Source organism: Condylura cristata, unplaced genomic scaffold (assembly GCF_000260355.1).
Source record: "Condylura cristata isolate star-nosed mole 26May11 unplaced genomic scaffold, ConCri1.0 scaffold00004, whole genome shotgun sequence".
Classification (NCBI taxonomy): Eukaryota; Metazoa; Chordata; class Mammalia; order Eulipotyphla; family Talpidae; genus Condylura; species Condylura cristata.
The window spans coordinates 10,128,938-10,143,687 of record NW_004567105.1 but is presented as its reverse complement, the minus strand read 5'-3'; the positions used below and the strand labels follow the sequence as shown (position 1 = coordinate 10,143,687).

Genomic DNA, 14,750 nt, shown 5'->3' with positions numbered 1-14,750 from the left:
CCAAATCCAGCCTGCAGCCTGTCGATCCCCACGGCACACAGCCCTGCCCACTAGCAGGGAAAGTCTGGGACCCCTGCCTCAGAGAAAGCCATTGCCTTTTCTCCTCTTAACCTACCAGCGGTGTTAAAGGTCAACTACCTTGGAGTCAAACTCCCAAATGCTAAGGAAAAGAAAACAGGAACTTGATGTTAAGAGGGGAAAGTGGGTCCTCCCGTGGCACAGGGCCCTCCCTGGTTAGGACGCAGCGCTGCAAGCTGGCCACAGCGGCTTCAGTACAAGTTCGATCCCCACCCCGGAGGTGACCCACATGGCGTGGCAGACTTCTCCTGACCTGCCCGCTGCTCCCCTCAGCAGTGAACTTCATGGATCTGCCTATTCTGCTCCCTACTCCGTCTCTGGTGAAGCTTCTCACCACACCTGCACCTCTGGCTTGTATCCCAGTTCTATATGAATGAATAAATAAAACTTAAAAAAAAAAAAAAAGAAGAGAGAGGAAAGCACAGGTGCCCTGGAGTAGCAGAAAGCCTTGGAATTTTCCAGACAGGGAGCCTGGAATTCAATCCTAACATTTAGCATATGCTCTACTGCTGAAAAGGCCATTGGGGAGGAAAAGAGAAAAGCCATTCTGTTGCCCAAAGCTAAATTAGCTAAGAGGAAAGACTGCTGTTCCCATCTCCTCTGTGATGCCGAGAGGCGATGTTCAAAGCAGCAGAGGTTAGTCTGAGGCGTGCCCGTCAGTTCAGGCAGTGCCCGTGACCGGGGTGGAAGCAGCAGCGGAGGAGACCAAGAGCAGGTCTCTAAACAGAGTTACGTTAGAGAGTGGGAGCTCGGAGGCAAAGTCCTAAAACAGCTAAAAAGCCAGGTCTGTGGCTCTCTACCTATCTGTGAAAGGAACGCTGGGAAAATCAGCCTGTGGGCCCCTTCCCAGGCCCCTGCCCTGTGCGTCCAGCTGGCATGGACTCGCCCAGGCTATGGATTTTTATGCCCATGATTCTTGGACCATCAGTCTAACCAATGCCCAAAAAGGGAGACATCTTAAAATATGCACACTGATTTTATTCTGTTCCTGTGCCTGACTTTTTAAATGGCAGAGCATAGATTCACTTCCCTGGGAGCAGTATGCTTTCATCAAAGTGCACACCAGAGAACCATCTGGAAAGAACACAGTGCCTGGTGCAGCATGAGTCACACAGCGACAGGGTCACAGCACCGCTTGGCCTGAGCAGACGAGGCATCTGCTCCACGTGCGGGAGGCTGAACCGGCCCTGCGTGGGTGTGGTCGGGGTGGCTGGTGGCCTGTGACACACCCAGGTTCAGAGCCACCGCTGCCCGACATGGCCAGAGAAGAAAACCGAATCGGTAATAAATCGTAAAGCTTATTATTCTGACCCAGAAAGTGTCCCAAAGTGACCCAAGGCTTGGGTCATCCATGAAAACTGTTTTAATAATTGTACTTCATCCTTGAATAAACAAAACCTGGACCTTGGCCCAAGAAAGACATCCACTAAATATCTGTTTAGACCACAAGGAACTCCTTCAAGCGATCCCGCCTTCCCGGCCCAGCTTCTCCAGAGCAGAAACTGAAACCATCAGCACAGACTCCGAGTGGCAGTTCTGGGCACCCTCCACACCCATCAACTACCTCGGATACACTCGAAACACCTCGGAGATAACAGACAGCAGACAAAGGCCAGCCCCTTTCCAAAAAAGAGGTGGAGTGCAGCACTTACAACTAAGTCGAGAAGGAAAAGGTGTCTGCTGGGTCTTACTGGGTGTACTGGGTCTACAGGGTCACTTTCACCACCATAGTTAATTAAATACAACAGAACAGCGCAAGGAAAATTCCATCACAACAAGCAGCATTACAAAGTACCCTACACAACACATTCACTTCTACATCTTGCCAGGCAGTCTGTGGAGTGCCAAGCCAGCCCTTCACCTGCAGCTGGTTCCCACACAAGCACCCCCCTCCCCCCACCAAGCCCCTACACCGCCATCTTTGGGTCTAAGGAGATCGTGTCACTGCCTCGCCCTTGGGAAGAAATGAGACACTCAGCTAGATCTCGTTTAACTCTCTTAGCCTTGGCGCGTTAGACACAGACATCTAAGGCGAGCCACCCAAACTCCCAACACAGCCATACACACATGGCAGAAAGGCAATCTAAGGGGGGAAGGGGGGCCCGCGCTGAGCAGCGCGGGCCCCCCACCTTCCTGACTGACTTCAAGCACCTCTCCCAGCTGGTGACTCGAGAGAGGAAGGCGACATCTGCTGCCCCAGACGAGGCTGCTTCCTGGTAACACTCTGTCTGAACAGGACCCCAGCGTAGCCAGTGGGGGTGCTGGCACCTCCTAACAAGCACACTGTCTGTTCGTTTTCTTCCCTCCAGTGAGCACACGGGTATTCCCAAGGGTAGTCAGCTCCTGGAGATGCACCGCAAATGCTTTGGCTCTTCTGACCTGCTCGTCCCGTGCAGCCCATTCCACCAGTCAGCCAGCAAGTGATTCTAAGGGGAGCTCTTCTCTCGGCACCATCTGTCCTCCCCAGCATGGGCAAGGGAGCAGGAAGAGGGCACCGAGCAAACCGAAGGTCAGGGGGTGCCAACTTCTCTGTTCCTTCCGACCTGAGGCATTCCTGGAGGGCTGAGTCTTCTCTTCGGGGGACACACGGGCATGCCCGAGGCCCCGGGACCAAACCACTTGGGGACAGCAGCTGGCAGGGCACCAGTGCTGCGACTCACAGCCATGTAGGTGGAGCGACGGGACAGCTTCCTAAAGCAGCTTGTCTTTGCGCTCCCCGGTGCCAGATACTTGAGTGAGTATGCCAGAGCAAAATCACTTGTCCCAAAAGCCTGACGTCAGGTACGGAGGCTGATCAGCGTCTGCGTGGGAAGCCTGCATTTCTGCTCCCTGTCGGGGCTGGGGGCAGCGGCCGCCAGCTTCTGTCTTACCCTGGGGAGTACTTCCCCTACGGTACAAAATGGGTATCAAAAGGCATGTTCGTATCTTTTCCAAAAGCAACACTCACATCCGCAAAGTCAGCCCCACGGCGGCCTCCGTGGGTGCTCACGCTGGGGCCATGGGCTTCTGGCTGCTTCGCAGGCGGGCGCCTGCTACTTGGCCTGGGCCTCCTGCAGGAGGGGGAGTCTGCAGGTGGGGGACCCGTCCGACCACGCAGGAAGCTCGTGCTGCAGCGGGGTCCTCCGGGGGTAGAACGTGTGGCTGACGTCGTAGTTCAGGAGGCAGCTCAGTGACGCCATGTAGATGTCGGCGAACCGCGACAGGCGCCTCAGGAAGTAGGTGGGGTTCTGGTCCGTTCGGAACAGGCTTCCAAACTGGGTGTTGAAGAAACTTTTGGTCATTTCTCTGCAGAAGCATGAGAGCACAAGTGGGGGTCAACGAGCTTGAAAGCGAGTAGACGGTTCACAAGTTGGTTACAGACACAGCAAAACACGGTCGTTTACATAACGGGTATAAACGGGCAACAGATGCTGAAACAACCAAAAGGAAGGTTTTTAAAGCTCCATTAAAGTTGTGGGTGGAGGAACATAAAGGGCTTTTAAACTTGAAGTGAAAAACCCTTCGATACGAAACCCATCGATAAGCGAGTCGGTCAGAGACTGGAGTCAAATCTCCCCTCTGCGGGATGAGACGGCTGCTTCCTGTGATGGCCTGAGGTCCCTGGAGTCTTCAAGGGCAAGGGGCCCAATGACAATCACCCTACACGCCTTTCTCCCATCGTCCAATATTGTATACCCATTTTAGCGCCATCATCATCAAGGGAGAATAAGACCCCATCAGCCAAGTCTCGAGAGGGTGGAGGCGGGGCTGATTCAGGGCTTACGCAGGCTGGGGTGGGGGGTGGGTCTTCCCCTCTCCATGCCCTGGTGCCCCGCGACCCCCACCCCGCTCTCTGGGCCATCAGCCTGTTCTCTCTCAGCAGCCAGACCCAGGCAGGGACTATTTCCAAACCTTAGATGTGGCTGTGCCGGGCAGGGGCTCCTGCGAACGGGGCCAGACACAGCGTCCTCCCTAAGAAGCAGCCCTGTCCCAAAGCCTCTCCTGACAACCGTTCCCCAAGACGCAGCCCTCCGACGTCCCCAGCAGCAGGCAGGCTTGCTGCACCGACACTTTCTGACACTGGGCTTGTGTATACCACTGAGTTGCAGGGTTCACAATCAGCAGCGGGGCTGCAGGAGCCCCCACAACCACTGTGGCTCAGCACCCACTCTAACGTTACCTCAGCAGCCTCGCCAACCACGACCTTCAATGGCTGGGACCAGAGACGCCATGGCACTGCCAGCCTTGGGGAAATGTCACAGGTCACTAACAACAAGTGGCTGGTTCTGGCCACTTGGGATCCCATTCAGAGCCGGGCACTAGAAAAGGGCTGGCCACTGGGGATCCCATTCAGAGCCGGGCACTAGAAAAGGGCATTAGAAGCATCCTGGGTGGGGCCTGGGGAATCCGTGCAAACAGCGGGCAGGGTCTGTGCAGCGAGAACAGGGAGCTCTTACCTCATCTCCTTCCTTTCCTTTTTCCACTCCTGCAAAACCAGCTGTGACTCTGCATCCCTGTGAACCTGCAGGACACAAGCTAATTATTGAGACTATTCTGGTTGCAGATAAACTCAGCAGGAAATAGGAATGTTTATCAGGCAGCTTTTCTTGGAGAAATTGCATTCCTTTAAGTACTAAGAGGCAGACGCACGCATGAAGTAACAGATTCTCAGACTTCTCGGTGGCAAACCTCATTTCTTCACCAAATTGCTCTTGACGGGTACTGGGAAGCTATTAATAAACAACGCCTTGACTGAGCAGGAAATACAGAAATATTTTTGCGGGCTGTGTTTAAACATAATGCATATATATCAGCACAAAGTATCTGTACAACACAGAGGTACATCTATCTCAGATATGTATTACATACCTAAGCAGACAACACATACTACCTGCTACACACATTACCTATGTGTAAATATTACAGGCAGTGAAGGGTATGGCAGCTGTAACCATCACGTGTTGCAAGCACGTGAAAATATGTACAAACATGGAAACTGACACAGATATTTCTCTTTAATTTGTGCAGTGGGAACAGGACTATAGTTGCTTTTAATTTTTTTTCTTACTATTATAGTATCTTTTAAAGTGGTTAAGAGGAAAAAGTATAGTTGTTTTCGTAAAAGGCAAGAAGCCAGAAAAGCTCGATTAGATGGAATCAGATTCCCCAGCAGGGAATTTTCTGGTTGGGCTGCAATACGAACAAAAGGCAAAAAGAAAATGACAGCTGTGGGCCACTTAACAAAGGACATCTCATAGACATTTTGGCCAGTCAGGAGTGACCAAGGGGACAGGTGGGACCCCCTGCAACTCAGGGTCCCAGGGGTGCCGCCGTAGAACCTGGAGGAAAATACCCAGCAAGCCAACCACCTGCTGTGGGTGGGGAGCCCAGGCCCCCCTGTCTCAGCACATCTGCCCGCCCTTCAGCTGGGTGAGCAGTAGCTGTGAGACCCCACTAAGGGCCTCTGCCACTTAGGCCACACCCGGGGTTGAATGAGCCTGTCACCTCTGCCTACACCAGTGGAAGCAGTGACCACCAGATGGCCACTGGCTGTCCAGGGCTGCCGGTGGTCCTGACTGGTCCCATGAGCACAGTTTTAATTAGCGTTCACATTTTAAATCTGCAAATTACTTGCCATGGAATTTAGGCTCCACCAAGCACTAACTACCCCTCTCTCAGCGGCCACCAAGGAGATCCATCCTTCCAAGGAAACTAAGGCTACGCTGGGACCGACTTCATCTGGTGCCTGCAACCTCCATCTGCGCGCCCTATGGCTTCCGTCTCAGAGCTCGCCTGCATCTCCTGGACCCTCATCTTGCAGGACGATGAGGACAGTCACAGAGGACAAGATGATTAAAGCAGTGGGTGCAAATGGTGAACCTTTCTGGCCTGGCTTGTTGACACAGGCACTGGCCAAGGTCAAGGTCGGGAGTCTCATCTGCAATGCAGGGACAGCTGGTCCCGCCCGTCCCACTGCAGCTGCGCCAAAGGACAGAAAGCAAAGAAGAATTTGAGGCATCTGACAATGGTGAGGGCTTTGGTCTTTTTGACTAAACACCTTTTGCAACACATTCAATAAAAATCTGAGCTTTAAAAAAAAAAGTATGTGACTAGATCAGAAAAGGTAAAATGTGGAGCGTGCACGAGGAATTGTTACACATACATACATGCACAGAGGTGTGTGTACATGTGTGTACGCATCTTGCACACACTTATATATAGACACGCACACGTGCACAGACACAGACACACACGTACGGATACCTTTTACTCAGCAACTCCTCTGTGCCAAGAACACCGCGTCCACTGTGAGGCCCTGCACTAAGCCTTGTCATCATCGGCCAGCAGGCCCACTGTCTGGAAGCCCCCAAAGGCTACATGAGCCCCCTTTCTGACACCTGCCTCTGTTTCTCTGCTGGTTCTGAACTCAGAGTGCAGCCAAGGATGACAAAGCTCAAGTGCTAAAAAGATATGCAAAGAAGGAGGCCCCAGAGATCTGGGTTGGGTGGGGAGCACTCCCCAAGGAGGGACTTCAGGGTCTTCATCCAGCTTCCACGAGGGCACCGGTGGTGGCTCCATCCCACCTGCCCTCCCAAGACCCTTCCTCACACTATAAGGCCGCAGGTCAGGTCAGCTGAACCAAGTGAGAAAGTGAGGTCCCCATTTTTTGGAAAGAGGGTCACTGCTGCAAATGAGAAGTTGCTTTCATGGGCTGGAAAATCATTGCTCAAAATAATATCCCACACTAACCATCCAAAACTGGCCTCGTAACTACAGAAAGAAAAAAGTGCTCTGAACAGTTTGCTGAGCCAGCAAACTGCAGGCAAATAAAGGCTGCATTTTAAAAGGTGAAATGATGCCTCTTGCAACAATGTGGGCGCATGGTGGGGTCATGATGCTAAATGAGTAAGTCAGAGGGTAAAAGGCAAGTTACCGGGTAGTTCCACTAATTTGTAGAATATTAATAGCTGAAGAAAACAAAACACAACAACAAAAAACCTCTTGGACTCTGAAAAGATACCAGATGAGAAAAGAGAAGCATTGCAAGAAGGGATAATGCGAAATTGTATTGGCCCTGGAGCTTTGGTAATGGGTGAGTGGAGTGTGTGCATGTGCTGAGTTGTTAAACTACACCACCAGAATTAGTTATGTGACTGAAGAAGAAAGCAATAAAAAAACTCCGGAGATCTTGACTGTTGCTTGGACTCTCTCTAGTAAGCCACAGGGACTAGTCTGAAGTGTTGGCTCCAGAAGACCCTTCATTGTGCAGGTGGGGAAACAGAAGTAGACTGGAGGAGTCACTCGGCAGACTAAGAACAGAACCAGGATGAGACACAAACACCGGCAGAAGTTTTTGAATCCCAGTACCCCATGAGATAGTTAAGGGACTAGTGAGGATGCTGAATTTCCACTGGCAAAGAAACAAACAGGTGTGTTCACAAAACTCCAAGAGACAAAATAACTCTAGTAGGCATTTGCAGCTGACTGAGGATGACTTAAGTCACATATCTTTCAGTCATAATTTAACAGAAAATGCTTGAAATAACTCTGACCAGTGAACTAACTTCAGGCTTGAAGAAAACATCGGGGAGAGAATAAATTCCAAACCTGCATCTGCTCCAACAACCCGGTCAAAGTCTGCAGCCAGGTCATGGTCTGGATGTACTGCTCAGTGTTCATGATTTTGAGCTCAGATCTTAATTCTGGAATAATGGCACCAGTTCTCCAACCATGCTTCAGGGTCAAATCCTGATCACAAAGATCACAAAAAAGTCAACATTAAACTCAACAGAATTTAAACCATTTCATTTCCTTTCCCAGATGCAACTGGCATTCATTGAATTACTTTTTAATTGTAATGGTTAGTTATTAACGAAGCTGAATTCAATGAATTACATTTCATTAAACCAATCTATCCACAGGCTTTGGCTATTTCATCCCCAAGTCAGTTTCTGTTCTGGAAATAATTGCTATGTGAATCACAGCCCCTGCAGAAACACACAGTCTGGAATCATTAACTATAGTCTGCAACACAACAATTAGGTGGGGGCAGAAAGAAATTCAACCTCAATGCTACTGAAGGTCTTCACTCAATTCATTCAGAATGCTGGGTGCCAGGTCTTTTGTGTTATGGGGAACTGAGACTTGGAATGATCATACAACTTAAGCATACATGATTACCTTTTTCATTCCAGATACTGTCACTCCATAATTTGATAATAGACCAGAATATCTGATGTCAGTTATGTTCTGGGAAATTTTAAGATACACAATCACCACACTAACTAGCCACTTGGCAGTATCAAATACTGCTCTTTGCCAGACCCTGTTAGATTCTGAAGACAAATCAATGAACAAAAGTGACAAGTACCTACACTAAGAAATATAGACAACAAATAAGCAAGTAAATATATAATGACAGTGGCCTTAATAAATTTTAAGGCTGAAATCATACAAAGTAACTTTCTGATCACAGGGAATGAAACTAGGTAACAGTAGAAAGAAAAACTGGAAAATTCACAAATATGTGGAAATCCAATGGGTAGAAAAAAAATCACAAGAGAAATTAGAAAATAATGAGATAAAGCTACAAATACAACATACTAAAATTTGTGGATACAGCAAAAGTAGTTCTAAGGCTACTTATATTATATTAATCCTTATACTAAAAAAGGAAAAAGATTTCATATCAGCCACCTAACTTTAGACCTCAAGGAACTATAAAAAGAACTAAACTGAAAACTATTAAAGCAAAGAAAAAGATTAGAACAGAAATAAATGGTAACTAAAAAAACAAACAACAACAGACAAAATCAAAAGGCAACAGACAAAAACCAAGAGCTGCTCTTTCAAAACTTGAACTTCATTAAGGAAAAATGTGAGCCTCAAATTACTAAAATAAAAAATGTAAGCAGTGATGTTACTAACAATTCTATAGAACAGAAGGAGCAGAAAAGAATGCTATGAACTGTTGTATACCAAACAAATTGGATAACCTAGAAGAAATGGGCAAATTCCTAGAATCAAGAACCTACCAAGAGCAATTCATGAAGAAAAAAGCAAATCTGAACAGATTTTGAAGACTGAATGAGGAATCACAAAGCTTCCCACAATGAAAAGTGCAGGGTCAGATGACTTCACTGGCAAATCCCATCAGACACTTTGACGCCTTCTCAGAGACCTAAACCCACTGGACAGGTGTAACTCCACCAGGTGAGTGCTGGAATCACCTGCAGGAGTAGCACTGTCACCGGCACTTGAGTCACCTCCTCTGCCTCTACCACCACCAGAAATTCTGAGACTACAGAAACCAGTGGAAATCCTACACCTGTGCCCTAAAAATATGTCCCAAAGGGTTCTACTGCACATCTGACATAAAGCTCACTGCCTTGACGGTACTCAAACACATATGAGACAGACTTACATGTGTACCTACAGGCCAACCCAGCATAGGTCAAAATACTCAGAAATATCAATGCTGGAATTGGAAACTGCAAAATGACCTAGCCTGGGTCCCTAAGTAAACATAAATTTATCCCACAGGGAACCAAGGTTGGTAGTAATAAATAGAACTAATTCAATCTTGGTCCAATGATAGATTAAACCGTAACTCAAGCGCTGCCAAATTCCTCTTGTCCTTCCAAGGGGAATAAAAAGGCTCATTTTCACATAGTAACTGTTTTTCTGGAAATGCCAGCTTTGCACTTTTTCAAAGTGACTGGCAAGCAAAAGAAGCCTTGGCTGTTGTTACTTTTGTGTTGTTGCATTTGTATGTCTCTGATGCTTAATAATAAAAAGGAGAGACCACTGGCATCTATTCTTATTAACTTTTTTTTTAAGATTTATTTATTTATGCATCAATAGTTAGGGTGTAGGCCAGAAGTGGGAGTGGGAGGTTGAGAGGATTCACCAAAGACAGAGTGAGGAGCAGGACAGACAGATGGACTGAAATACACTGCTGAGGGGAGCAGTGCATGAGACAGGAGAGGTCTGCTGTACCATGTGGGTTATCTCCCTGGCTGGGTATCGAACTTGTGCTACAGTGGCTGCAGATAGCTTCATAGTGCTGAGACTTAACCCCTTGAGCCACCAGGGAGGCCCCCACTCATTACTTAAATGGAACTATTATATTGATAAAGTGAGTGGGTTGCTAATTTCCACAAACACACACACACACACACACACACACACACACATATATATGTATATGTTTCACAACTGGTATACCCTATTCTGAAAAAATGAGATATAAAAAATGTAGCCTGGTCCTTGTTTTTATGAAAGCACAAAAGTGTCCTTAAACAAGAGATAATTTTAAATAAAGGGAACTGACATATCTGTCCCCCAACAAAGAAACAGGAAAAAAGCTCCTCACCGCCAGGTCACTGTATATGTGGTCACCAAAATACAACACTTTAGATCCTCTCCATCCAGTAAGCTTCAAAAATTCATATAAATTGCCCTGCAGTATGAGGAAAATACAGATATTATAACTTTTGACAGAAACCATGTATAACCCATGACCCAAATATCTATTTTTTTAGAAATAAATTTTGCTTTATTATAATTCATTTAAAATATCAAACTAGAAAGACTGAAATATCTTAGTATGAAATCTTTCATACTTTTCTACGTCAAATACACTTTTCACAACATAATTGATTACCTGTCTCTGTGCTGATCTTTTGATATTTAACACTCTGTGCCCATCTGTTGATGTCAACTACTAATCGGCTGTGTAATTTCAGTAGCTGAGAAGCACCATGATTCACTTTATCAATCCCCTGATGGTGACATCTATTTTATCATGTACTTCATCAGTAAATATTCTGGTAGCAAGATTCAAACAACAGTTTAATAATAGTCCTAGACTAACCTCCTAAAGTGAAATGGCTATATCAAAGCCAGTTCGTCAAGGTTAGAAAATATACTAAATGCCAAATCTAGTAACACAACATAAATGTAATAGTTATTCAAGAATCTTTAAGCCTGATATACCAACATATAGTAAAACTGTACATAAAAATAGGTCATCAGTAAATAGTTATTAATTTGGGTTAAAGTGTGAGTTGACGAAATATTTCTTAGAGGAAATTTCCAAGATTTACTGCTGGCATCTTTAGTTTTTTGCACTATAAAAGTGTTAGATTTGACTTTAAGAAATGGTTCAATTCTGGGTTAACTGAGATACAACATACTGAAAATAAATTGACTTAGCTTCAATTGCACCAAGTCAGAAACACAAGACTGGAGCCAGGCACATGGTGAGCCTCACCAGAAGTTAGCTGTCACCACTACTGACCACAAAGCAAAGCCACAAAAAGGTAAGTTGGTCATGAGGTACCTGCTTGTAAATCTGGCCTTTCTGCAACTTGTGGATTTTATCCCAGAGTAAGACACCTTTCTCATTCACCTTTCGGAAAGGTCTAACAACAGAAATGAGAAACATTATGATGTGTGATAGCAGTCCAGGCTGTCTTCCATGTGGTCACTGTCCAGTTACAGATGGGGAACAGATCCTCACACCTGAAAAAGCCCTAAAACCAACACTCCACCAGCATGTACCCTGGCCTAGTGTTTCTCCTCCCACACTGTGGACCTAGCATCCATGCTGATGTATAGTGAAAAAGGCATGCCAGAAGCAAATTTAAAAAATTGGAAAACACAATGATTATAGGTAGTCATTCTGGCATTCTGCAACATTAGAAAGCTACAGGTGGCTCAGAAAGCCCTTTAGTTGAGAAACTTTCTTTAACCCAAATTTCCCAAATGTAAATTTGAACACGCAGAAAATCTACTTCATAAAAACAGCTTGTAGAACTAGCTAAACTTATTGATGTTTACAGGAACAACGTGATGTACAAAGCTCTTAAAATATTTTAGGGCCCTTTGTCCCACCCACTAACGCTAAGAGCATTCTTTACTCCTCATCACAACCCGAAACACCCTGCCCCCCTCTATTCCCCAAAGCAGAAAGCCATAAGCCAGGGATTTACTCCACTCGGTGCATATCCTATGCTGAAGACAAGTTTTGCACAATCCACTGCAATTCCAAGTGCACCATTTAGGGGTCTCTCTAAAGAGCGACCACGGGCAGTTGTTGCTGCTGTGTTGCTGTGCACAGAATGCAGTTGCTCTCTAATACTAGATCTGGAGTTTCCGCAAGCCTGACTCACAGGACCATGGCAGCCAGAACTGAGAACCATCTCAAAGTTGTAAGCTGTCTGCCATGTGCTCTAACTCCCTCCACTCCCTGCAATCACCAGCAAGGGGGTTAAAAAATCAAGCACAATAATCTCAGATGCCTGTGATTTTTCCAAGTAGATTTCCCCAAGACTCTATCTTAAATATTCACAGCAGGAGTTAAAAAAAAAAAGTCAAGTCCCCTGGACAGACAGACACTTACCTCCGTTTATCATTAAAGAAGCTGGGTTTCTCAGCCTGAACAATGACTACGTCAAACAGGTCCCTCCAGTCTTTTCCAACGATATACCTCATCCCTTTGTCCCTAGAATGACATGTCAAGCCAGGTCAATCTAATATTAAAGGGAGTAACTAATTTTGCAATCTCCTCTTTCAAATGCCCATCTGTATTTCAAAGTAAGTGGAATATGGGAAGTAAGCCAGCTGCTGGCCCGGAAGTACAAGAACAACTTACACAAAGCTACTGGGGCTATTGGTGATAAGAAACATCTTCTTGCCATGATCAGCCAGCTTGGCCAGCACCGCCCGGGTCTGCTCGGCATAGCAGATGTACTTTTCTACGGGCAAAAGAAAATTCCGCACACAGATTGAGCGTGAAGTCATCAGTCGCAAGTACGTACCAAATGGGGCAGATGGTTCCGCGCTGTCAGGGGCGCTTGGGGGAAGAAAAGTCTTGGAAAGCTTGGTGCAGGGTGGGTGCATGGATGCCTGAGGTGCCATCTCAGTGCCCAAGGGATCAGTAGCCCTTTAAGACCCTGCCTTTCCAGTCCAGCTGGAAAAAAAACATACGGCTTCCATAGCCAGCTTCCTCTCCTGAGTCAGGGTTACCGTAACTCCTAAGGCACGGAAGCAGCCCTGACTGCTAAGGGAGAGGCCTGCGGCTGCATGGTGAAGGGAAAGGCTGAAAGGACCTATGTGATCAGGTAGCGCACTTACCGATGTCTGCTTCGATGGCTCGGTACATTATTCCTTTGATGTGGACGTCTCGAATTGAATCCTGCCCAGAGAAATGTTTGTAATCAGTGAAACGCAACTCAGACAGAGGAACAGTACAAGTGAAACAGCATTCCTGATCGTGTCTTTACCAGTCTGGCAAGCCAAGCACGTAACAAAACCCGAATGCAGGGGCATTTAGACAGGAGGTCCCTAGGAGATGTCCATGGTCACAGCAGCCGTTTTCGAGAGGGTGCCTGGGAGGAGCTAACTGTGTGAGTAATTCTGAATCAAGAGGATAAAGAATGATGTGTGGTAGCGTGCCCAAGAAACTCCAGGTCATCTGGACAAAGGGGGTTGATTACTGCTCTTTGCACCTTTGCACACTGCCTTCCCCCTACCCTGCAAAAGCAGGGTCTGTTGTCTAGAAAAAGAATAGAGATGGATGAGAAGGTCCTCCTCCCAGCGAGGAGATGGTGACTTAGAAAGAGATTTCGGGGCCCTCCCTGATGGCACAACGGATTAAACACAGCACTAGGAAACTATGGCAGCCGCTGCAGCACAAGTTCTACCCCTGGGCAGGGAGCTGACCCACATGGCGCGGCAGACCTCTCCTGACCCGCCCACTGCTCCCCTTAACAATGTATGTCTGTGAAAGTGCCTGTTCTGCTCCCCACTCTGTCCCTGGTGAATCCTCTCACCCTCCACACCTCTGGCCTGTACCCCAGTTCTGTATGCATAAATAAATCTTTTTAAAAAAAAAAAAGAAAGAAAGCGACCCTGCCCAGCTAACACCAGAAGAGGGAGGCAGGAGCCACGGGGGGCGGGGGTGTCTGAGCATAGCCCCCTCAGGAGGGCCCACAGCTCTCCTGGACATGCATGGAAACTTTCTGGAGCCTGTGGCAGGGGACTAAGCTGCTGGCAAAACTGCTTAAAGCCTTAAAAAATGAACAGAGGTCAGCGCCTCTGCATTGTAAACTCAACCCAATTACCTTCAGGCTTGATTCAACTGCAGGAGGGCCACAGTTAAGACCAAGCTGGAGTCAAGCCTCCTGTCTTCAAATTTAGGCTCTGCTATTTACTAGCTGTGTGTCCTTGGGACGTTACTTGACCTCTCTGAGCCTCAACTGCTTTATATGTAAAATGAGCGTGGTAATAATGAGGATTTAATTATTTAATAGGCATAAAGCGGTCAGAAAAACAATACCTGGGCCACAGAAAACTCTGCCTAGTGTTCACTATTGCTGGCAGTAGCACTTTTAGTAAAAAGTGGACATTCAAATACGCATCTCTCTTCATGAATGCAAACTACAAGTGATTCCTAGAGTCACCTGAAGATGAAGTATTTGTGTGCATAATAGGATGCTTAGAACTAAATAAGTAAATAAACCTAATTCAAGCTATGCCAGACTTACATTGACTCACTCCAGTTTATCCTTTACCTCCTTCAATCCGTGATTTGGGGCAGTCAAAACTTCAAATGAGCCATAAACAAACAATAAAAATAGTGTCCTATGTAACTATGGATCATTTTTAAATATTTTTAAAGAAATGCA

The 14,750-nt window shown here is 46.7% G+C and overlaps 1 protein-coding gene across 2 annotated transcripts in view; it reads right to left on the bottom strand.

Annotated features, from left to right (window-relative positions):
- Positions 1-435: 435 nt before the first annotated feature.
- NT5DC3 (5'-nucleotidase domain containing 3) overlaps positions 436-14,750 on the bottom strand; it is a 47,010-nt gene continuing 32,695 nt past the window's right edge. The window contains exons 7-14 of one of the 2 annotated variants that reach the window (XM_012720619.1): positions 13,198-13,258; positions 12,716-12,818; positions 12,464-12,565; positions 11,402-11,483; positions 10,433-10,519; positions 7,666-7,806; positions 4,515-4,579; positions 436-3,363 (exon numbers count right to left, since the gene is read on the bottom strand). In XM_012720619.1, coding sequence (XP_012576073.1) covers positions 3,111-3,363; positions 4,515-4,579; positions 7,666-7,806; positions 10,433-10,519; positions 11,402-11,483; positions 12,464-12,565; positions 12,716-12,818; positions 13,198-13,258 — 894 coding nt within the window. In that variant the 3' untranslated portion in view covers positions 436-3,110. The remainder of the gene's footprint in view (positions 3,364-4,514; positions 4,580-7,665; positions 7,807-10,432; positions 10,520-11,401; positions 11,484-12,463; positions 12,566-12,715; positions 12,819-13,197; positions 13,259-14,750) is intronic. The other variant, XM_004675743.1, reaches the window with a different exon arrangement.